This window comes from Eretmochelys imbricata, chromosome 2 (assembly GCF_965152235.1).
Source record: "Eretmochelys imbricata isolate rEreImb1 chromosome 2, rEreImb1.hap1, whole genome shotgun sequence".
Classification (NCBI taxonomy): domain Eukaryota; kingdom Metazoa; phylum Chordata; order Testudines; family Cheloniidae; genus Eretmochelys; species Eretmochelys imbricata.
In genome coordinates, this window is record NC_135573.1 from 202,760,298 (window position 1) to 202,785,784 (window position 25,487).

Sequence of the window (25,487 nt, forward strand, 5' to 3'; positions counted from 1 at the left end):
CTATGACACTTAACCTTTTGAGGGGATGAGATTCAGTTTTTAAAACTATGTTCTAAGGAAACCTAAGCTGAACTTGAGAACCAATTCTAGCCCTATTCCACCACAATTACGGAAGACCTAACTGTAAACCATGTATCTGGCTGAAAAAGAAAACTCAGGCTGCAACAGATGATATCCTTCCAGAGTAGTGGGGGCTTGGCGGGGGAGGGATAGCTCAGTGTTTGAGCTTTGGTCTGCTAAACCCAGGGTTGTGAGTTCAATCCTTAAGGGGGCCATTTAGGGATATGGGGCAAAAATTGGGGAATGGTACTGCTTTGAGCAGGGGTTTGGACTAGATGACCTCCTGAGGTCCCTTCCCACCTTGATATTCTATGATTCTGTCAAGGTGGCACCATTTCAGATCGGCTCTTCATCAGACTCTCAAAACAGAACTGCAAGTACTGTACATGTACTTGTAGGGTGTGTGTGTGTGGTGTATTTGTGTGTGTGACACTTTGGATCCTAAAGCAACTTGGTCCGAAGGATAAGGTTGTGGGAGGTTCTCTAAGACTTTGAGATCTATGGCCAACTTATACGGTTTATCAATTTTCTTTCACAGAAAGTGTGAAAGCTGTGGCCAGATCATGGGTGAGTACTGTGATGCATTTGAATATGTCTGAGATTTATTCAGGCTGCACGTTGTGCTGGCTCATCTTCCATATTCTTGGGAAGCATCTACAGCTATAGGCTGTACATAGGATATATCTGGATAAGGAATTTTAAATGGTCCAGTCATGGACCATGAGACAATCTAGTTTAATGCTTGTGGACTGTTTGGTCATGGAGGAATACAAGGCACTAACAAAATTTGAGGGCTTTTTGCATGTAGTGTAGCCTGTGGTTGAGAGAGAGAAACCTCAGTATGCCTAAGATCAAGATTCTGGTTCCCTCAAGAATGTTGGGAATATCTTCTAAGACAGAGAGGCACACCATGAGCTTCTGAAAACAATGGTACAGGCAGATCAAGAATGGAAACAGTGAAGAAAAGGTTTGGTGAAGGTACTTGATGGATTAACAAGATATGAACATTTTTACTAGATTTGTAAAACTGTTGCCTTAAGTGAATTAGCAAATGAACCACAGTAGTTTGCATATTTGTGTGAAATGTTCTCGAAGAGCCCACTGTTAAAGAGGGACTTTCAGACTGGCAATACTTTAGATACAACTACATTGTTCGTGTCTTTCACGGTTTCCCTTGCCAATCTTGCTAATTCTTAGATTGTGAGGTGAAATTGTGGTCTCATTGAAGTCAATGGGAGTTTTACCATTAACTTCAAAGGGACCAGAATTTTACCCATGTTGTTTACACAAGTGTTTTCACTCAGCCTATCAGTTCCTTCTGTTTGGTCCTACAGTGAGGTCACAGTGCTGAACTGATGATATCCTATTTCTTTGGTAACAGACTGTGATGTCATAAACACAGGATTATAACTTCATTGTGAGATGAAGTTGAATGACATTTAAGTGGAGATGAGGACAGCAAGTCTTAGGCAGACATCTTTAATAGCAGGAGGCACACTGAAAGTATTATTACATTTTTTGTATCATAGCAAAAGAGAGATGAGACGAGATCAGAGATGAGCCAGATTTTCAACAATTAAAACCTAAATTTCACCTGCAAAATATGCACGTGTACACACACAAAGTGGGCTGTGAAGTTGCTGATGTTGCATGTACAGAGGCAGGTTTTACATGCACAATAACCAGTTCATTTATTCATATGTATTGCAGATGCAACTCATGATTTTTTTTTTTATGTTGTCATGTGCACCAGCTGTCCCCATGGGGAGTGGCCAGATCTGTAAGGGAACCTAAAACCACAATTTTAGTAGTATCCGACATCAATGATATTGTCATTGTGCTGGAAATAGAAATTGGATTCAGTTAAGGTAGTTTTAGATGATTCAGGCTGTAGATAGTGATCTGTCAAGATTTCCTTATACTGTTTAATAGATTTCTAGTTCACCTGAAAAACACTGGGTTAATGTAAAGGAATAGACTTAAAGACTATATATTTGTGGTGGTTTATGGAAAAACGTGAAGATGGCTATACAGTAGTAATTGTCTGATACATTCATTACAGGACTTCTGTAGAAGGGTTTCCATATTTTGCCTTATTAACATGTCAGCATAACTGTTTTGGGATCTAAGAAATTCACATATTACTGAACAGCATGTTATAAAATGAATGCTTATAATGGACTCCAGTAGAATCAATAATCAAGATAACCAGTGTGTGTTAGATCAGGAATAGTTTGTAATAGACAGACTTAGAGGAATATTTACTGCCTTTGTCCCCAAACTGGCTTTGCTAGTGGTTATTACAATTCATATAACAAAGGCCCCATGCTGTACGTTGATTTCACCATAGCACAAATATAATGAAATGTGTTATGCAGGCTAGCAAAGGAAACTTAATAATCAGGGCTTTGTCTTCTAGAGAGTCATTGTGTTCTAAATATGCTGGACAATTCCTTTAGTTATGCTAATAGTAGTTATTTTCCGCATTAAATACTATTGAAATTCATCAGTCTATTGGAATTGTACTCACTGATTTTTTTGTTGATCACACATCCTATCACAAAAATATATTGCCTATATTGAGTGTAATTTTTAACTTGCAACAGTGCATCAGTGTGCAAAACAATCTTGATTGATTTGTGAGACAGCACTTTATTGAAAGGTTATTTGGTTAAAATTTGGCACCTCCTTCTATCTAACCAACTTCTTTCTAAATATATCCTTAAGTTTAATAATTTGAAATTCTTTAGTATATTTTATGATTAATGTGCAGTCCTACAATTAAGCACTTAATGGCACAGTACCTAGAGTTGAAGCTGACAATGAGAGCGTTTCTCAAAGTTGTTCCCTATGAACAGTTTGTTTGGTTAAGAAGAGTGCGTCCACTCTTGTGCAGCATTGCTTTAAACCACTCTTCTGCAGCCCAGAAGACCTCATTCTGGATTAAAATTCCCCCCCATGATTCTCTGGGTTCTGTGCTGCACACAGGTGACATGAAGGGAATGGGCATATCCTTAGCAGTGTTGTGTGGACCTAGGATGGGTCAATTTCAATTGAAAGCAGTAGAAGTACTAATAAATGACACTTTCTGAATTTAGGATTTTAATTCTTAATCTGTTGAAACCACACCTCATCTCTAGTAGTCTAAGATTCTTAGAGTTGATAACTTTAGTATTTTCTCAGTGGATTTGTTTTTTGTTCTCATTTACAATGTATTTGGTATATGATTTTAAGCTTGATTAATGGATTTAAAGAAATTTAAAGCTCTGGGCAAAAGGATTAAAAATGCAGTATGGTGCTCAGACTCTAAAAATATTATGGTTTCAACAATTGAAATAATTTCTCTTTCTCAATTTGTGCTGCTATGTGTTACAGATGATTTCCCCCCCCCCCCCCTTTTCATGCAGAGTATGATTTCTTCCATTGTGAACAGCACTTACTATGCAAATGTCTCAGCAGCAAAATGTCAGGAATTTGGAAGGTGGTATAAACATTTCAAGAAGGCAAAAGATATGATGGGTAAGCAAAAAAGTTGCAGTGGTGGTGGCTATATACCATTACACATGTGTCAAGGTCTGTCACAGTCCTATAAGAAGCTAGAGCTCTTCAAGATGAATGTAGCATGCTTTTTTTTAATGAGGGTGCGGGGAGTATGTATATAATGAGAGAATTAATTTCAATAAATATTTGTTATTAAACCAGCCAAACTGACTTGGCTTGTCTGACATGCAGGAAATTGGAATAAGATATAAAGTTGTCATTTTGTAAATCTGAAACCTACCACGGCCTAGAATAATTTATTTATTTTTATTTTTTTAAAAAGCTTTATGTAGAACTGTGAAAGATTATGAATTTGTGGATTTTTTTCTAAAATGGTAAATTTATATTTTAAAGTAACAAGTCTGTAGTTACTGTAACAAATTCTAGTCTGCTCTCCATCACTCTCCTCCTACAAGAAGCTTATGAATTAACAAATGAACTATATCTTGCTGTAACTTCTGGGGATGTAACTTCAGTCCATTATGACAAGGGCCTTGTTATAGCTATTGGGACAAGTTTTTTCTGATTACAGTAAGGCTATAGTGTACAAGTATATTATAGGATTATAATAAATTAGTTGGTGAGGTATATTAATTCTTTAATGTGTTTATAAATGTCTTTCACAGTTTGTTTTTTTAAATCAATTAATATAAATGTGGGCATTTTACATCAGCTTCTACATAATATTTTTCAAACTGTTTTTGGAATGAAGAAAACGGAGTCTAATTTGGTTTGAATTTTGAGCATGTTCTAGCTTTTAGTATTTAAAGCAAAACCATTCATCTACCAAAACGGGTTCCTTGCCTTTTATAGCTTAAGGCAGTAATGAAGACAATGCATCACTTTTGTGGTAATTGCTTGAATTACTGTTCCAAGTGAATGACACACTTGGGTTGATCTCTGCTTTCAGTTAGTGAAAACAGAAGGCTGCTTTCCTTAAACTTGTTTGTAGCTTCTGTGTAATGTTAACTTCAGCAATGTCAGATTTTTCTGTAAGTTTAGAGTCTAAAACTGTATTGCCCCTCTGTGTTAAGGCTTGATCCAAAGCCCACTGAGATCTGTGGAAAGACTTATACTGATGCCAATGGGCCTGATCCTTGTGCCAATCTCCCCACTGCACAGAAGGGGGTTTGGCCATCTTCACAGAGTACGCAAGCCAGGGGTAATGGGAATACAGCCACGAAGTCCACACTACATCTCCTCAAAAATCTTAGTAGCTGGTGAAACTAGAGAGGGGGTCCATGATGACAGTAAGCTGTGGGTCCTCACCAGAGTTTGGAGGCATGGGGCCTCTTTGTAGAAGAACCCCCGTCTTTCCTGTGCGCTTTACAGGACAGTGTGAGGGGAATCTGTGTGAGGGAATCCATGGACCGATTTCTTCCTGTAGACTCCCCTCTGACAGGAGGGTGATCTGCTGAATAATTGTTAATGAGGAATATTAATTACTGTGAAAATCGTATATATGTTTTTCTCCCTTCTCATAAACTGGGATTGTTCCTTACACTGATACTTTTATTTTTTGCCTTTTTAGAAATATTGCCAGTAAATGAAACAAATTTTGAACAAAGATCTATTCCAAATAAATCTGGTTTAAAGGAGCCCTGTCAGATCAAAGTTGGCCAAAAGTTTGATGGGGGCAGGGGGCCTCTTAATAAAATCTAAAGGAGTCTTAATATAACCTGGACTGTTCCAGTGCTATGTATGCACTCTGCTCAGCTGTAAGGGCGTCTAAATTGTCCACAGAGGCACTGGAAGTTAGAATAAAAGGTGTGACTAGCTCAGAGGGAGTGTCTGGGGAAGGTGCCAGTAAAATAAAGTTTAGCTGTGCTTCAAGCACTGAAACAATGATACATAGGAGGCTATAAGATAAAGCAGCCTGTCCTCCTTCCCTACCCCAGTCTCTCTCACATCCAGATCCTTGAGCGTGGCTGAAGAGTAGCTCAGGAATGAGGAAGGTAAAGGTGGCCTTTGTCCACTCCTGATGCTGCATGCCAGTACGGTTCAACAGCATAATTTAACATAAATTATTCTGGTTTCTAACAGGCCATAGGATTGATACAGCAACGAGGAATTAGCAGCAGGGTACAGGGATGTCTATATTGTTTGTCCTTCTCCGTCCCATCTGGGAACTGTAGATATAGTAGGGAAGATTCTGCAGGAGTTAAAGTTCATGGGTGCAACACAAGCAGTCAGTGGGTCCATATGCCAGAGTGAGGCTGCTCCCCAGTAACAACCATGACTAGGCTTTGCATGTCTGCACCGAGAGTTGTGCACGCTCATGCTTACGGAGGGGCCTCCCTGAATTCCTTTAGAGGTGGGTAGCACTGCTCGCCATTCCCTCTCCTGTACTCCATCTCTTCCCTTTATCTAGTTTTTGCTTCCTGATTTTTGGGCCCTTGGTTATTGACAACGTATTAGACCAGGAGTGGGGAACCTTATTTTCTATCGCAGGCCATTGACCCACAGAAAAAATCAATTGTGGGGCACACACAAGTAAAAAGCAACTTAATTTACAGGTTTCAGAGTCGCATCCGATGAAGTGAGCTGTAGCTCACGAAAGCTTATGCTCAAATAAATTTGTTAGTCTCTTAGGTACCACAAGTACTCCTTTTCTTTTTAATTTACAGGGTTATTTTAGAGAACTGTAAAATGTTCAACTCCTCTGTCCCCGGAGGCACAGAGGCTCGGCGCTTCCCGCCCTGCGGCGGGGCGGGGCAGGGTGAGCCGGTGCTTCCCGCCCTGCGGCGGGGCGGGGCAGGGTGAGCCGGCCATAGGTTCCCCACCCCTGCTTTAGACCTATATGACTGTGCATCCTCACTGCAAACATGCTTTTTGTTGTTTGTTTTTTAATTTAGTGGCTTTTACATTCCCCTTATCCATGCCTTCAGGAAAGGATCCTCCCTCGCCATACTTAGACCAGATGAGACAGGGTTTTACTGAATCCCCACTAGTTCATCCTAGACACTACTGTCTGGTGTGCCATGCATGTGTGTTTGTTCTTCTTTTTAATTCACTGCACCATCCTTTGAAGGCCAGAAATGTAAGGTTACACAGGAATGGTGTTGCTATTAAACTTCTTATGGGACTTACAATACAGTAAGCCAGAACCTAAATTAAGAGGCCTTCTTCTAAAGAGAGGAGCAATACTATTTTCAGTTAATCTATACTGGTATTTTGTCTAACTAAATGTTTCTTTTTCACTCTAGTTGAAATGGATAGTCTTTCTGAACTATCCCAACAAGGTGCCAACCATGTCAACTTTGGTCAGCAACCAGTCCCAGGGAACACAGCTGAACAGCCTCCATCCCCTGTTCAGCTTTCTCATAGCAGTCAGCCATCTGTTCGGACCCCACTCCCAAACCTGCACCCTGGACTTGTATCAACTCCTATTAGCCCTCAGTTGGTAAATCAGCAGCTGGTAATGGCCCAGTTGCTGAACCAGCAGTATGCAGTGAACAGACTTCTAGCCCAGCAGTCCTTAAACCAACAGTACTTGAACCACCCTCCTCCCGTCAGTAGATCCATGAACAAGCCGTTGGAGCAGCAGGTGTCAACCAACACAGAGGTGTCTTCCGAAATCTACCAGTGGGTGCGTGATGAATTGAAACGAGCAGGAATTTCACAGGCAGTATTTGCACGTGTGGCTTTTAACAGAACTCAGGTCAGACTTTTTTTTTGTTTTTTTTTTAATGCAAGATTCTGTTCTTTTCAGTATTTGCTACCATTTCCATCTCTCACCTTGTTCATTTCCTCCCCACTTTCCTCCTATGAAGGAGCCATCAGTACTGGCATGTGCTAGTACATCTGTGTCTAAACGTTAAGTTATCCACAGTGTGTGGAAATTCTCACCATTCTTAAACAGCTTTTATTGTTCCTCTCTTGTTCTAGATGCTATTCTTGGATGTGTAGTAATTTCCAAAAGGAGAGAAACCTAACAGCTCTACCCAGAGCCAAGCTCAAAGCCACTCACCGAATCCCTTTCTGTGTTGTAAAGATGCAGCTGTGCAATTAACACTGTCTCTGTCTCGCATCATGCATATGTGTATGCTGAACAAACTAACTGCAACACACTGCAGACTCTGCTGCTCCATATCCCAAATATATTCTCAAACTCTCTGTTTTGTCATTAGCTATACTGAGCCTCCACAGCACCCAACTGGCTGTTACTATTTTCTTTTCCTGATAAGATTTGTTCTGTGACTACTACCAAATTTTTAAACATACCTCGACTAAAAGGTATAGAATTGTTTTTTATTATATATCAATTTGGATTTTAATTTTTAGATCTCCCACACTTCCCATGTGTCTACTTTTTAAAATTAAATTAAATGTTTTAATATGAAATTTAACCAGTGTTCAGACCAAAGTGTATACTGCAGGTGTCAAATGTAGTAAAAACTTTAGCTCTAGCAAAGCTGATACAACACTAATGTGTTAGCTTTTTACACTTGATTTAGAAGCTAATGCTGCTATAACTTCTATAGGATTTTAACTTAATGCCATGCCACATGAAATTTAATGAAGACACACTATGAAAGAAATGACAATATATCTAATAAGCATAACAAAACAAATTATAATTTTAACAGGCTAAAATATTCTTAATATGAAATATGAAAAAAAACTGGCTTGGAATTCTGAAAATTTAAAACTTAGTGGGAAGGTATCTGACCAGTGTGTAATTTAACAATTATGTTCTGAGTAAAGTACATTTTGTGAAACTTTTTTGATTTAACTTTCCTTGTATAATTTAAGAAAGAAAAAGAGAGTACACTTTAAATTCACTAATATTGGGTTTATATCAATGCACCATTTCCCACCATTATAAATTAGGAAAAGGAACTCCTTTAGCTGAGATAAAATATAGCTTCTGTGTTGTATGTTGTGATTTCTGTATAAAGTTGTAGTTTTTCTTAAACATGAATCCTTAGATCCTTAGCAGTAGTTGAGGTTTTTAGGATTGGGTCTTTTACATATTATTTCAGTGGGACGAGTGTATCTGAGTAGGATCAGGCTATGTCAGTTGAGGTGTGTGAAAAAATATGCATGTGTGGGTTTTGGTTGTGCTTTTACTTAACACACTTGCAGTATTTAACATTTCTGATTATTGGCACTATTTCCAATTGAAATAAATAATAGCTTCGAGTTATGATGTCTGGGGCTGCCATCTTGCCTACGGGTAAAGCTGAGCAAATAATTCAGAGAACAATTTATTTAGTAGTTTTTGCCTCTTTCTGTTTGAATCGTGCATGAGCAGCTTGAGACCTCCACCCTTCAAAAATAGTTTATTTGTGTTTCCAAAATTTGCTAGCTAATTTTTGCACACAATTTTTAGTCTGTAAATTGTATACGAATGCATTCTTAGTATTTGATATTTGAAATTCAAGTTGGAATTGGTTAATTTTGATTGAACACCTAGCTCATATAGTACAGTATATTTTTGTTTTGTGATTGGATTTGTGCAATCTTAGAATTAGGTTTCCAGTGCAAATACTCACACAAATTAGGAATTTGTTTAAAATTTACTGTTTCCAGGAATATTGTTGCCAATAAACTCATTAGGATATACTCAAATGGTCCAAAATGGGAGAAAACACCATCAAAGTGAACTTGTTTTAAAAAGTCAAATGAGAAGAGGTGGAATCTTTCTCCCCCTTCCGCCCTCTTCCCCCCCCCCCCCCCCAAAAAAAAAACCCCCAAAACATTCATCCAGCTTTGCTTGAGTGAACAAACAGTAGTTGCCCTTGGAATCTTACAAATTGCCTTAGCTAATTAATTAAATACTTGCCGTTAAGTTATCTGTGTATTTACAATATTGCATGGTATTGGATATAGAAAAGGTAGGGAACAAGATAGGTTCCCTCAGCATCTGCATTATTTCTTTCTTAGACCCGAATATTGCAGAGAGATATGCAAGCCTTACCTTGTGCCCCTGCAAAGCCCAATTGAAGTCAATGGTTCTTCACACATACACACAGTTTGCAAGACTGGGGCCTTAGCTAGTTATCTTAGGTAAAAAAGACAAGTTTAAGGGTTGCTGCTGCATTTAATGTCTACATTGTGTATATAAACCCATATTTTATAGATAAGCATATTTATTTTTAATCAGTGTATTCAGAATATATCTCCTTTAACTGGACTTAGGGGAAGAACTTTGATTCATTACATCTTTCAGAGGTTATTTCTGAATACAGTGTATGTACATGTAATAGTTATTTTTATTTTTCAATAGTGCAAAGTGAAAATGTTTGTTTAAATCCAGCTACTAAATTCTGAGTTAAAAACTAACCCAGGCTTAACTGTGACATGTTTAAAAACCGTCACAGGTATATTTTGAGCCTTTCTCTGAAACAGTCCAGGGACCATATTATGCCATCAGTTTTTAAGCAGAAGACTTCACCAAAATCAGTTAGGAGTTCTGTGTAAAAACGGATGGTCTGATATGGCCCCAGATGAGAGAAGAAACTTGATTTTCAGTATAGAAGTTAAAAAAGGAAATGACTTATACGCTGAGAGTAATGCAGCATAACAGTCTGGCCTTCAAGATGGGCTTCGGTTTTGGTTAAACGTGCTGGTGTAGGTGTCAGCACTTCTTATCTGACAGACTTTGATTCTGTCAGTATTACGTTGTGATACGGGTATAAATATGCCTTAGGAAAGAAGAAATTCCTAATTACTTGAATGGTTGGTCAACACTTGGCTCCATTTTTCTGGGGATTTTTCTTTCGGGGAAAAAATTCTTCTTAGATTAGAACTGCTTGTGCTAGGTCCCAGTCCATAGCAGACAGGAATTTGGTAAAATTACATCACCTAGGGTTTTTTTAAACTATCTAAACATTATTTTTAGAAGATAGTGTTGCGGTTTTTTTACATACAGAAATTGACCAGATGCTTTTAATTTTCTCTTGGATAATCAAACAACTTCTTTTTCAAACTTCAGTGTTGGTACATATGTAGTTCTCAGTTAAGAATACGTTTGGCCAAGTGTAAAAAGAGAATAGTTGAGAAAGCTATAACAGAGTGAAAATTAGCATACTTTACATATGCAGTACATCATTTGCCTTTCTGATTTAAAAAAGCGTAGGAGAGTGGAACCCCCAGTCTGTCGCTGAACATTCCCAATTGTCCTGTAAGGTGGGCTTCAGTGCACAGTGAGCCTAAGGTTCTAGTGATTTTGCTGCTAGGAACCCCTGTGAAGGGAATGTGAAAAGAAGCAGTTGCCATTCTAGCCCAGTGGCTGAGAGAGACGTAGATTACATCCCCTTGGCCCCTCTTTGTGGTGCCCCATGCAAAGTTCATTTAGCCAAAATTTGTGTGAATTTCACCCCAAGTGTGGCTATCCAGATATATGCACATGGATAGCCACACTAAAATAAACCAAGCTGTGTTTCAGTTACGAGCTGTAAATGAATGAATAGATTGTATTCAGACTTTTTTTCATCTAAATTCAATGCATCATGCAGATAACACACATTTGTATAGTGAGAATGTCCCATTGAAATACATAGGCTGAGCCCAATCCCTCACTGGGCGCAGATGAGGAGGGTGAGATGAAGAGGAGCCAGCCAGTTGTTGTTCCCTGAACCTTGCAGGGGTGGAGTACTTTAGAGAAGTCTCAGGTCTATAACAGTCAGAAGGGGCTGTCTACTTGCTAGGGGTTGCTGGAGTGCAATGCACTTTGGCCATACCCTTTATGTTGGGGGGCAAGGAGAGGGAATGGCATAGGGTAGCTGCACAGACGTTACACCATGTGTATACGGATGGGAGGCTGTCTGCCCTGCTTTTTTCCTTTTGAAAAGTGTATCCACCCAGAGCCAATCACATGTAGTCAATGTGAAGAGTAGTGCACAATCATTTCAATAGTCTTATTTTAAAAATATTGCAAAAAATGCAGTAGATTTGCAGTGCTGTACACACACAAGTTGTTCAAGTCAAAGGTTAGGTTCCCATAAACAAGCCTGACATATTTCGCTTTAAGGCATAGGTTGAACCATGTGTATATAACAGCAATGAGTACTTTGTACATTTCAAGCAAGAAGCTGTTAGTCATGCTTATGGTTCAAACCATAACTTTGGATTGCCTTTTTGTTTGTTTACACTTGACCATAACATACGTTGCCTAAACTCTGGTTTTGTTGTACCAAGGTGACTGCAAAGCACATTGTTCTCACCTACAAAAGCTCTTTGCCTAAAGAGAGGCTTGATTGGCTGCTTTTGCTATGTCTGAATGTAGATCGTCACTTTCTGTGCAGAAAAAGAAAATATTTTTTGATTTCTGAACATATCTGAATGTTTTTGATGGATACCTTCTCTTCCTCCCCTCCGTTCAATCCATGTATATTTTGTTTAAAATATCAGCTTTTCTTGTGCCATTCATTCGTTTATGCCTTTTTAGTTTTTAAATGGTAGAGTACAACCAAAAATATGTGAAAGCTTTTGGATATTTAAGACTACGCACCTACTAATTCTGTGCAATTACTGTTTTAAAGGGAAACCATTTGGGTGCAGCAAAGTGCAGACTGTCATTTTAAAACCTGAAGTTTATACCAATCACCTTGCTAGGCTTTTTTTCCTTTTTTCATTTGGTCTTTGGCACACTTTATTTTCCAGTAAAATGAAGAATGAAGATGGATTATTCAAAATTGATAACAGTAATGGACCATCATGTAATGTTTTATTGAATTTGAGTTCTGTAAATTATGTGGTGGAGGAAAATTTGCCTGCTTAAGTATAACCGAAATTGCCACTATGTTCGTATAATTCTTCATCGTGTAATTTAAGGAAAAAGCCCACTATCCATATCGCTACTGAGTAAAAGGTAAAAAGGTGCTATTACGCTATCATGACAGCTCTCCTCTCGCTACTGAGCGACATAGATAAATGTGTCTGCTTGTAACTTACTTGGCAGGAATCCAAACTTGTGGGTGGAGCTTGCAAATAATCTTCCACCTGGACATGTGATTTAAGCACAGTGTAATGGAAACAGTACTCAAGGATGTTCTGCATATTTTGGGGAGGTTTCAACAAATCACATTTTTCTTCTGGGAGCTTTGAAGTTCCACAAGGCTGATAAAATCTATTTGAATCAGTGATTACGTTCAAAGAGGAGACAAACTGGGGGCCAGACAGGCAATGTTTTTGTTCATATTGGCAGACACTTTCATTTATCTCCCATTTTAAAGAATTCATAATTAGCTTTTGAAAGCACTGATAATATTTATTGAACATTTTTGTGCAATTACTAATGAATTATACTTGTGATGACTTGTAAACTTTTTTTTAAAATGAGGCTTGGTGGTGTCTTAAGAAAATTCATTTCCACTGGAGGGGGAAATGGGACTTTCAGGCTGACAGATTAAATGCAGTTTTGCATGTTCAGCTTCAGTCTTCTTGCAGCCTGAAGTATAATATCAGGAGAGCACACTACAGACTGTATCTTGGCAAATCACTTTAAATCTGGTTATAAGTGGATGGTAAATCTGTCAGTGTCAGTGTTCGACAGGGTGCTAGGTTTGATGTACAGTATGCTCATTGGGATTTACCTGTTTATATTTTGTCATACAATTTTTAGCTGAATTTTAGTGCTTAGAAAAGTGAAGGACTAGCAGTACCAGCTAAAGCAATGTATTGCAGGCAGGTACTGCTATAGTACTTCCCAATTCGGTCAATGCACCTTGTGTAGTCACCTGTATTCCAGTATGTACTAGAACTTTCAGCTCAATTCGTTAGAACCCCCCTCTCATGTCAACTCAGTGTTTTCACAGTTTATGGTGAAGGCCAGTTATACGCTTAAAACTTTCATGAATATAATAATGTGATTTTGGGGTGTGGTTTTTAAATAACATTTCTAACCAACAAAAGCCCTAGAGTTTATCCCAGCTTATAGGTCTGAGTGGTAGCCATGTTAGTCAGTATCAGCAAAAAAAAAACGAGGCGTACTTGTGGCGCCTTAGAGACTAACAAATTTATCTAAGGTGCCACAAGTATTCCTCTTTTTTTTTTTTTTAACCAGCTTGTAGTTTATTTCGTTCAGGGAAACTGGTATAAGTTTTATACTAACAATCATTCTTTTTTTGCCATTTTAAGTTGTCTGCATTGGGAGAGTTTGCTGATTGTAGCTAGACTGAGAAACCTTTCCTATTATAGACCAAGTCTAAGACTTGCTATTTTGTCATCCATATCTCTTCATAAATTCATCTTCTCCAGTCAAATGACCCCTTGTTGATAATGGTTGTCAGCAGTGGCTCTCTCTTCCGGCCCCCCGGCTAATTAACTGGTGTTATAAATGCGTTGCTTTTTATCCTGTGTATACTCCTTTCAGCACTGCTACAAAAAGCACATCTCAAACACACTTTCTATAACTGTGCTGAAAATGGCTTTGTCTACCCTACAAATAGCAGTTAAACCTTTCTGAACAGTTACTGGAAAATTAGAGGGGCCCATTGCTAACTAGTATTCTTAGCACTGGGTCATTTTTCTAGCATCCAGAGATCTAGTAAATAGGTAGATAAGTATGATTGTTGAAAATTGCCAACAGTAAGTGTATTTTGACTCCAACCATTTTTAAAAAAGACTAATTTCCAACCCTCCCCATAAGACCTCTGCCTATAACTCGGCTATTTTATACTGGTTCACTTCTTGAGTAGAAACTACAAAATTATGCACTGGATCATCGCCATTTGCAAGAAAGCCCACAGGAGAAGTGGGGTAGAGATGAAGAAAATTCCATGAGGTTTGTCCTCCAAATTATTCCTTGGGGTTGGGGCTCTAAGTGTAGGTTTGCATTTGCCTCTTTCCCCATCCCAGATAATTGGGGGGTTGAGTACCAGTTCCTGTGAATAATGGAGGATGCAACCAAGGGTCAGGCAACTCTAGAGGCGCACAGACATTCTCTGTGCCAGACTGTTTCTACACACCCTCTTTTCCCACCCCAAAATGTGCATTTTGTCAGCGTAATTGCCTTCATATTCCATTTAGTATTGATTATGATTATTCTTTCAAGTATTTGGGGGACGGGGGGAGCGAATGCTGACATGTAATAAATATGGGCCTTAATCAATTAAGTAGCGCTTTAGGAGTGTTATCTGTTAATCCACTCAGATTAGTTTTCAAATATCACTTATTTTCAAAGTGCTGCTTGAGTTTCTAGAAATGGCTTTCCATTACTACAGATTGAACTGATGCTTCGCTGCAGTCTTTGTCTACCTGGCATGAGAACTTCACAGTCTCTAGTGCTGCTGTACTATGTGGATTTCATTTATTCTTAACTTCTTGCAATTGTCTGACTGTGAAAGATTTCATGGTGAGTTAAGCCAGTAAAAGGAAGGAGACCAATTAGGCAGATTCAGTTTATGTTGTATGTAAAGCAGATGCTTAATAAAATTAAGAATACAATTGAGGCTCTCTTCTCCACTACCTACATTGTCATTAATATATTCCTATGCAGTGTGAATGTCTTTGACTCTTCGTGTTCTAAACATAGTGGAGAAGAAAAAGGAATGATTAGCAAAGGATTTGCAGAGCATGTTTTACAAAAGATTGCACAACCTAACTCTTCAGCATTCTTTTTTGCTACAGGGCTTGCTCTCAGAAATCCTCCGAAAGGAAGAGGACCCCAAGACCGCCTCACAGTCTTTACTGGTAAACCTTCGGGCTATGCAGAACTTCTTGCAGCTGCCAGAAGCCGAACGAGATCGAATTTACCAGGACGAAAGGGAAAGGAGCTTGAATGCAGCCTCTGCTATGGGCCCAGCACCTCTAATAAGCACACCGCCTAGCCGTCCTCCACAGGTAAACTACTTTCTCAGTCTTTCAGATCTGCTCGTTGTGCCGCCTTAATGTCCCCCTGACAACTTCTATTTTTAAAGAAGAAAAAGCCTTCTCAATACAATTATGTTAAAATCCTAGTCAAATCATTAACTTCAGTGCACACCACAAATTAAATTTAGGAAAAATACAATAAACTCCATTTGTTAAAAATCTTTACTTAACATCACAGCAGAAATAGTATATTTTCCTCTAACTTTAAAATAATGTAGTGTTAGTAATCCTAGTCAAAGAGTAACTTTTGTGGTACCAGTTGTGAATCATGCATTTGATTTGGTCCATTTAGACTTAGACTCATAGACTTTAAGGTCAGAAGGGACCATTATGATCATCTAGTCTGACCTCCTGCACAGCGCAGGCCACAGAATCTCACCTATCCACTCCTGTAACAAACTCCTGATCTATGTGTGAGCTATTGAAGTCCTCAACTTGTGGTTTAAAGACTTCAAGGTGCAGAGAATCTTCCAGCAAGTGACCCGTGCCCCACGCTGCAGTGGAAGGTGAAAAACCCCCAGGGCCTCTGCCAATCTGCCCTGGAGGAAAATTCCTTCCCGACCCCAAATATGGCGATCAGCTAATCCCTGAGCATGTGGGCAAGACTCACCAGCCAGACACCCAGGAAAGAATTCTCTGTAGTAACTCAGATCCCACCCCATCTAACATCCCATCACAGGCCTTTGGGCATATTTACCGCTAATAGTCAAAGATCATTTTGGCAATTAATTTAGGCTATCCCATCATACCATCCCCTCCATAAATTTATCAAGCTTAGTCTTGAAGCCAGATATGTCTTTTGCCCCCGCTGCTCCCCTTGGAAGGCTATTCCAGAACTTCACTCCTTGGATGGTTAGAAACTTTGTCTAATTTCAAGTCTAAACTTCCTGATGGTCAGTTTATATCCATTTGTTCTTGTGTCCACATTGGTACTGAGCTTAAATAATTCCTCTCCCTCCCTGGTATTTATCCCTCTGATTATATTTATAGAGAGCAATTGTATCTCCCCTCAGCCTTCTTTTGGTTAGGGTAAATAAGTCCAGCTCTTTGAGTCTCCTTTCATAAGACAGGTTTTCCATTCCTTGGATCATCCTAGTAGCCCTTCTCTGTACCTGTTCCAGTTTAAATTCATCCTTCTTAAATATGGGAGACCAGAACTGCGCACACTATTCCAAATGAGGTCTCACCAGTGCCTTGTATAACTGTACTAACACCTCCTTATCTCTACGGGAAATACCTCGCCTGATGCATCGCAAGACCGCATTAGCTTTTTTCACAGCCATATCACATTGGTGGCTCATAGTCATGCTGTGATCAACCAATACTCCTGAGGTCCTTCTCCTCCTCTGTTCCCGGTTTATAACAAAAATTCTTGTTGTTAATCCCTAAATGCATGACCTTGCACTTTTCACTATTAAATTTCATCCTATTACTCCAGTTTACAAGGTCACCCAGATCTTCCTGTATGATATCCCGGTCCCTCTCTGTATTGGCCATACCTCCCAGCTTCGTTTCATCCGCAAACTTTATTAGCACATTCCCACTTTTTGTGCCAAGGTCAGTAATAAAAAGATTGGTCCCAAAACCAGTCCCTGCGGAACTCCACTAGTAACCTCCTTTCAGTATGACCTGTTGTAGTCTCCCCTTTAACCAGTTCCTTATCCACCTTTCAATTTTCATGTTAACCCCCATCTTTTCCAATTTAGCTAATAATTCCCCATGTGGAACCGTATCAGATGCCTTACTGAAATCAAGGTAAACTAGATCCACTGCATTTTCTTTGTTTAAAAAATGTGTTACCTTCTCAAAGAAGGAGATCAGGTTGGTTTGGCACAATCTACCTTTAGTAAAACGATGTTGTAGTTTGTTCCAATTACCATTGACCTCAATGTCCTTAACTACTTTCTCCTTCAAAATTTTTTGCAAGACCTTGCATACTACAGATGTCAAACCAACAGACCTGTAGTTACCCAGATCACATTTTTTTCCCTTTCTTAAAAATAGTAACTATGTTAAGCTGTTCGAGTTTGGCTTCTACCTCGGATGTGGTAATATCTACCTCCATATCCTCATTCCCCATTTGTCATCCTACCGTTATCCCTAAACTCCTCATTAGCCTCATTAAAGACTGAGGCAAAGTATTTGTTTAGATATTGGCCCTTGCCTAGATTATCCTTAACCTCCACTCCATCGTCAGTGTTTAGCTGTCCCACTTCTTCTTTCTTTGTTTTCTTCCTATTTATATGGCTATAGAACCTTTTACTATTGGTTTTAATTCCCTTTGCAAGGTCCAACTCTTCATGGCTTTTGGCCTTTCTCACTTTATCTGTACATGTTCTGATCTCAATAAGGTAGCTTTCCTTGCTGATCCCTCCCATCTTCCACTCCTTGTAGGCTTTCTGCTTTTTCTTAATCACCTCTCTGAGATGCTTGCTCATCCAGCTTGGTCTACAACCCCTGCCTGTGAGGTTTTTTTACCCTTTCTTGGGATGCAGGCTTCTGATAGGTTCTGCAACCTTGACTTGAAGTAATTCCAAGCCTCCTCCGCCTTTAGATCCACAAGTTCTTCAGTCCAATCCACTACCCTAACTAATTTTCTTAATGTTTTAAAGTTTAGGGTTTTTGATTTCAAAAACCCTAGTCACAGATCTATTTTTGTTTATCATTCCATTTAGTTTGAACTGAATTAGCTCATGATTGCTCGAACCAAGGTTGCCCCTTACAACCATTTCTTCTATGAGGTCCTCACTACTCACCAAAACCAAATCTAAAATGGCATCCCCTCTTGTTGGTTCAGCAACTACTTGGTGAAGGAACCCATCAGCTATCGCATCCAGGAAAATCTGAGCCCTGTTATTATTACTAGCACTTGTCCTCCAGTCTATATCTGGGAAGTTAGTCTACCATGATCACGCAGTTCCCATTAGTATTTACTTCATTGAAAACATTAAAGAGGTCTCTATGCTTACCCAAATCTGATAGCGGCAGTCTATAGTACACCCCAAGCAGTATCCCAGGACAGGCTCTAGTGGCTTTCTTCCCCAATGTGATTTTTGCCCAGACAGACTCTGTCTTATCCATTCCATCACTTATTATTTCTTTACAGTCTACCTCATCATTGATATACAATGCTACTCCACCACCTTTGCCTTTATTTCTGTCTTTCCTAAACAGCACATACCCTTCAATACCTGTACTTCAGTCATGACTACTATTCCACCATGTTTCTGTTATCCCTATAATATCTGGTTTCACTTCCGGCACCAATAGCTCAAGTTCCTCCATTTTGTTACCTAGGCTCCTCGCATTAGTGTACAAACATCTTAATTTTTGCCGTTTGACTTCTCTCACATTCTTTACCCGATTAGGCACAGACATTCTACCGCCAGTATCACCTATTAGATTGGTATGTACACTACCCTTCCTCCTTATGTCCATTCTACTACCTACGGCTGTATCTTTTCTTTCTTGGTTTTCTTCCCTCTCAATGTTAAAATCCAGCGTGGAGATTACCTGGACATCTCCCAATCATCTCCCCCAAATTCCTAATTTAAAGCTCTCTGGATCAGTTGTGCCAGCCTCCATCCTAGAAGTCTATTTCCCTCCCTACTCAGGTGAAGTCCGTCCCGAGAAGAACAGTCCTCTGTCCATGAGTGCTTCCCAGTGGCCATACATTCCAAAGCCCTCCTTTAGCACCACTGCCTGAGCCATCTGTTGATCATCATAATCTTGTCACACCTTTCTTGCCCTTCTCTAGGACCAGAATCCCACTGAAGATCACCTGAGCCTTGATTTCCTTAAGCATCTTCCCCAGCCTGGCATAGTGTCCCTTGATATGTTCCAGCAAGAATCTAGCCATATCATTTGTTCCCAGGTGAAGGATAATTGACGGATTCTCTCCTGCTCCTGTTAGGATACTCTTTAGCCTCAGGTCCATATCCCGTATCTTAGCACCCGGCAGACAGCACACCCTTCTGTTCTCTGGATCAGCTCTGGTTACAGGCCTGTCTATCCTTCTCAGTAAGGAGTCCCCAATCACGTAGACCTGGTGATGGTGCAATTCTCTGGTCTATCCCCTGTTCCCTCTGGCTGCAAGTCCTCTTGATTCCTATTGTCCCTTGCAATCCTCTTCAACCCATCCCGTATCCTCCGGGGGCTCACATTTGGTGGTGTTATCTCCGTTGACTCTTCCCCTCTTCCTAGAGGATTAGCTGCTCTTTTTTCTTCTTCCTTGTCCTCTCACTTTCAGTGACCCTTCTTCATTTTCCAACTCCGAAAACCTGTTCCTGAGCTCTGTTTCTCCTTCACTAGCCCATCTTTTCCTCTGCCTAGTTCTCTTAGTCACATGTCCACTTTCCTCCCCCAGCAGTATCCTCTTAGAGTTCTTTGGCCCTGCTTCCATCTGCAAATCTGAACTTTTTCCTTCAGCCTCCTCATGTCTTTGCTCCATCATCTGCTTGAACCCCCTTCTAAACTCAACCAGAGTTTCCACCTGCATCTCCAGTCCTTGGATCTTTTCTTCAATCAGCTCTATCAGGCAGCACTTCATGCAGACAAAACTCTTTTCAGGTACCCCCTCCAGGATCATGTACATGCCGCAGCTTCCACATCCAGTCCTCTTCACTGTGTCTTCCAGTGCTTGGGTCGCTACCACTGCTGCCTCTGTATCAGTCATAGACTTCTCACTTAAGTCCTTCTCCTCCAACAGAACTTCCACTCAAACTCCCCTGTTTACAGCTCTGTTCGCTGGCTCCTGTGCTGCTGCAGCTGTCTATTTCTTTTGTAATTATTGGTCTGCATTAAATGTAACAGCTTAAATAGGTACTATAACGATTTAGGGTCCGCTCCTGGTCCTACTGACTTCAGTGGGAGCAGGAGCAGACCCATGGTTCCTGTGCTACCACTGAGCAGGTAGTGTTGCCTCATTAAGAACCTGATCAGATGTCCTTACTGAGATCGGTTCAAGTCGCTGAAAAAATGGGGGGAAATTTCCTTAAAACATTCCTGAAATTTTCTCTTCACATCAACATTTTTACATTTTTTCTAGTTTTCCAGTGATTTGTACCACTCTTAACCTTTATGTCCACATGGAGTCCCTTCAGTGACTCCCAGGTAGACATAAGTGTCTTTCCTCCATGGATCTTTTTGAAAGATTGGGGCCCTAGGGCAACATCCATAAGTCTTTACTCAACCCTCAGTCAAGTAAAACTGCTATTCACTTCTCTGAAATCCAGTGGGAACACCTGCTCAAATAAGTACTCCTCATGTGAGGGTCTGTCAGACTAGGCAACAGAGACCTAATTTTGAATTCTCAGCAACTGTCGAACGGAATTGATGGTAGTTTTGGGGAGTACAGGATTGGGCCATAGGAATGTGCTGGTTTCTCTGCAAAAGAAAAACTGTCTTTGTTGAAAGATTATTACAAAATATTGCATCTCTGCTGAAAGGTTTTGTGTTGCTCTGGCTCAAAGTTGTACCACTGCTAGAATAGTCACACACACAAAAATGTGCACTACTGTACAAGCATCTGTGGGAAACATTATGCTGTATACATAAACCAAAATAATTGTATTGAATAGGGCTTTGGGTCCTGGGAATTCTGTTTGAGTAAATGACTGTTGAAGGGTAACAATACTGATCAGGATCATACACAACTGATTGCTGTGTGCTGTACGCATTTTGAATATAGTACACTTAATGAAGAATATTTTTGTAAAAACTTTAGCTAATGAATACTAAAAATCCTGATTAATAACAAATTATTTGTAGAAAAGGATGGAACGGAGGTAGCTTCTGATCTGCTGTAATGCATTGCATGAAAAAGGGAAAATTTCTGTACCGGAACAAAACAGACTGTGCATATAGTTTATTTTTGTTGTCATTAATGAAGTTTAGTCTGTGAAGGCCCCTATAGATACCATTAAAGATAAAGGATGAGGGTCACTATTTATATAGTAATGTTTTAGTGGAAGAATAGTTAAATACAGATAACTGTTAAAATAACATCTGAGTTTGGTTTAATAGTCCTGCCTGCCCCCAGAAGCCAATTAATTAACAGTTAAGGCAGGCTCTTCCTTCTTAACTTATCCCCTTATACCAAGGTCATGCCACACTGTCTCCCGTGGTCTTGGACCATTTGGTGATCTAAGAAATCAGGTTCAGTGCAATACTGACAGGCAGAATGTTGAGTCAAAGAAAGGGTCAGCCTTAACTCTGAATTTGCTTTCTGATTTAAACTACATAAGCAACCTAATGTATTCTAAAGCCGTTCTTTTGCATTTTTTTATCTTTCAGAAAGTTAATAGATATGGTTCTGTGAAGACACCATGTACTATTAATGACCAAGTTATTCTTATAACCATATTCAGTATCTATCTTTGCTTAGTTAGTTACTGAGTATACTAGCATGATGTGCATCATTGATTCCTACTGGAAAAAAAAGTCCATTTAAAAACAGCCAGTTCAAAGTAGAAGTAGCACACAGTTTAAAAAAAATAAAAATAAATGTAAGGCGGCTCCCCCAGATTAATATTTGTGTCCTGTAAAACTGATAAGAAGACTGTTTCCTAAATGCAGTATTTTTGTTTGTTGTACTGCAAAATATGCTAGGATTTTACCTGAGACACACACATAGTCTAGTGATTAAGACAGAAATGTCTGAGTTATGATTTTGGCTGCTACTGACTCCCTCTTGGGTAACTTCCATTCTCTGCCTCAGTTTGCCCATCTGTAAGTATACATAGCCATATGGGAATGTCCTGAATCCTAAATTCAAAAATGAAAAGTCCTAAATAATCAGTACATATATTTCCTCTTTGTTAGTTACACTGGAAAATAGTATAAATCCTATAAATTGTAGGGGAAATAGTTCATAGTAGTGTAAATGCTTGAATTATGATGCCTCTATTAGATGGATCATAGCAGTGGCCTCAATATTTATCATCAGAAGAATTTTTGTCTAGTTTTTATTTGTCACTAAATAAAACCCACTGAAGTTAATAACATCCTACCTATTGCATATTTATAAGAAGTTATAGTCTAGCAAAACAAAGTTCACTATACAATGAGAAAATTAATATTTTGCTCATTCAGCAATGGATGTCTTGGATTATTGTTTAAAGACAAAAGAGACCATTTAGCATGACAACATACTTACACAACAGCAAACATATTTTGATACTAAATTTTAAGACCAGTAAGATTTGAAACAATTAAGATATGAAACCATGAAATTGGGATCTAATATGCCACACAGGAAGGCTTATTTTGCAATTGAAAGTTTATCTGTTTGGGACGGATGTGAAAATAAACATCCTGAAAAGGATCTCTTGTGTTGCCAACTGGCAGGCAGACAGTAGAGCAGACTTAAACATTAGTGGCCAGCCTCATTGGGTGTGTGAATCGTGCACAAAATTGCATGCAAAAATCCAGTCGGGACCCTGATGTTCTAATGGTAATGCAACAGCTGACCAAGTTCAAACCCTGAGCTAGGAAGAGCTGTGCTGAGTTTCTCACTCAAACAGCATGCTCACTAGTTACTACTGAGCTAATGTATCTGGATTGTTTCCACCTCTTCCTTGAAAACCTGTAAGGCGCTCTTCTGCCCCTTACCCCTGCTCTTCCTCCTCCAATCGATAAATCTCCCAATACTCAACATCAGACTCGTGCAGATTACCTAGGTCTTAAGCTACAGATGCTATCTGCCATGTAGACTGACTGAAACAAAGGAGGCAAACCACATGTATGAGCTTGCACTGGAGAGTTCTTCCACCCCAGGATGTGGCAAGTTGAACCTTGTGCTCATACAGGTGGTGATATTAATTAATATTCTCCTATAACAGTGTCACCTAGTAAGCCCTACTGAGAGTGCAACCCCATTGGGCAAAGTGCTGAAACTTGCAGCGCTCAGGGGGGTGTTTTTTCACACCCCTGAGCGAGACAGTTGCAATGCTGTAAAGTAGCAGTGGAAGAAACAACCCTGCACCATCTCAGATGTGGGGGGTGGGCAGTTCTAATCCAAGCCTAAGGGATAAGCATCTAATAAGAAATAAGTTGCCAGGAAATGGGGGCATGGAAGGGTGGCAAGAAACAGCCATTGTTAATTATTTTCAGTAGATTTACTTCATTCGCTGCTGATTTGCTGGGGTGGAACTCTCCATCCTGATCAGTGTCATGGTGTGTAGGGGCATGTTCCTTCCCTGGACTGGAGCATCTTGAGTGGCTGCCTCATTCCTGTTCCCTAGTGCCCCTAAAAGAATGATCTCTAGGATTCAGGACCTTTTTGTTACCTCTTACAGGCTGGCTTCCAAATGGGAGCCAGCCTGAGAGAGTGGGAGCATGATAATTTCATGCCAGAGTCCCTATAAGTTTCTACCCCAGCTGACTGTGATGTGTCTATATGCCTGGCTGTTCTGAGCTGCAGGTTTTCTTTTGCAGAATGTTTGTTTGAGCCACTCTGCAGTCATTAGGGAGTGGGTACTTCTCTCTCAAAACTGAATAATCTCTATTGCAGAAGGGAGCCTGAAAAACCTCCAGTCAATCAGGTGGGATCCTTTTTGGTCAGACACTGCCCTCCCATCAGCATATGTGAAACTGAGGGTGTACAGATCAAGGACAAAGTATAATCTACAAGGCCAGCATTTTTGAGCACCAAAAATCTAAGGCCACTCTTGTTTGTAATATTGTTGTAGCTGTTTTGGTCTCAGGATATGAGAGAGACACAGTTGATGAGGTAATTTTTTTTAATGGAACAACTTCTCTTGTTGAAAGAGGCAAGCTTTCCAGATTCACAGAGCTCTTCATGTCTGGAGAAGGAAAACTGTGTTCAAACTAAATACAAGATGGGACAGATTAAGCATAAGGGGTTCACACGTTGTAGGAGACAATTTAAAAAGAAGTGGGCAGTTAACACCTCTGCAGTGGTAAGAGAATGGAGAGTTAGTAGGCAGAAGGGTGTGTTACAAGTTGTTGCAATGGGCCATAAAACCAGTGTCTCTGTTAAATCCATGGTGTTTAGTGTCCAACCAAGTTGTGAATTTAAGTTCCCAGGCTTGCATCAAATGCCCCAATAACCACTATGGACTAGTCTACACTGGCAACCGCGACAGCACTTTAACGTGCCTTGTGTGGCCGCGGCACAGCGCTGGAAGAGAGCTCTCACAACTTTAAAAAGACTACCTCCATGAGGGGCGTAGCTCCCAGCGCTGAGGCATTGTTTACACTAGCACTTTACAGCGCTGCAACTTGCTGCGCTTGGGGGGGGTGTTTTGTCACCCGCTGAGCGAGAAAGTTGCAGCGCTGTTAATTGCCAGTGAAGACAAGCCCTATGGGGTGAAACCAGACAATCACTATGCTCTTTAATGAACTCACACAAAAAAGACTAAAACAGGTTAACGAACACTTTTCACGAAGTGATCAGTCAATCTCTGACCTCTCACAGAACTTGTCCTTAAGGAAAACCTGCAGGGCCTTCAAAAGACCAGCCTAAGAACTTAAATTCACAACTCTACTACACACTAAAAACCATGGACTTAACAGGGACACTGGGTTTATGGTCCATTACAGCAACTTGTGACACCCCCTGCTACCTACTAGCCATCTGTTGTTTTACACTTAATCTGTCCCACTTCGTACTTACCTTGAACACTCTGGTTTCCTTCTCCAGACCTGAAGAAGAGCTCTGTGAGGCTCTAAAGCTTGTCTCTTCCACCAGCAGAAGGTGGTCCAATAAAAGATATTACCTCACCCACCTTGTCTTTCTGAGCCCACTCTTTAAACTTGAAAGGCTGAACAGGACTCAGGTTTTCTGGTTTAGAGAAAGCTGGACCTGCATTTCAGGGGGCACGGGATATTTTCTACTTCCATTAACTTCAGTGCATCCTGTGGGTGCTAAGCATGCCAGAAAAAAATCAGGCCACATTTAACGACTGGTGAAACTTACACTTTTTGGCCCATCTTTAAATAAAAAATTATCTGATTTACATTGATAATCTTTGTGCCAAGTTTCATTTTTCTTAAAATCAAAATGAACAAAATATTAAAGGAAACCCTCTACCCCTACGAAAACC

The 25,487-nt window shown here is 39.9% G+C and overlaps 1 protein-coding gene across 6 annotated transcripts in view; it reads left to right on the top strand.

Annotated features, from left to right (window-relative positions):
- SATB1 (SATB homeobox 1) overlaps window positions 1–25,487 on the top strand; it is a 109,089-nt gene that overhangs the window by 47,088 nt on the left and 36,514 nt on the right. For all 6 annotated transcript variants that reach the window (XM_077811287.1, XM_077811286.1, XM_077811291.1 and 3 more), the window contains exons 6-8: window positions 3,468–3,579; window positions 6,807–7,261; window positions 15,178–15,390. In XM_077811287.1, coding sequence (XP_077667413.1) covers window positions 3,468–3,579; window positions 6,807–7,261; window positions 15,178–15,390 — 780 coding nt within the window. The remainder of the gene's footprint in view (window positions 1–3,467; window positions 3,580–6,806; window positions 7,262–15,177; window positions 15,391–25,487) is intronic.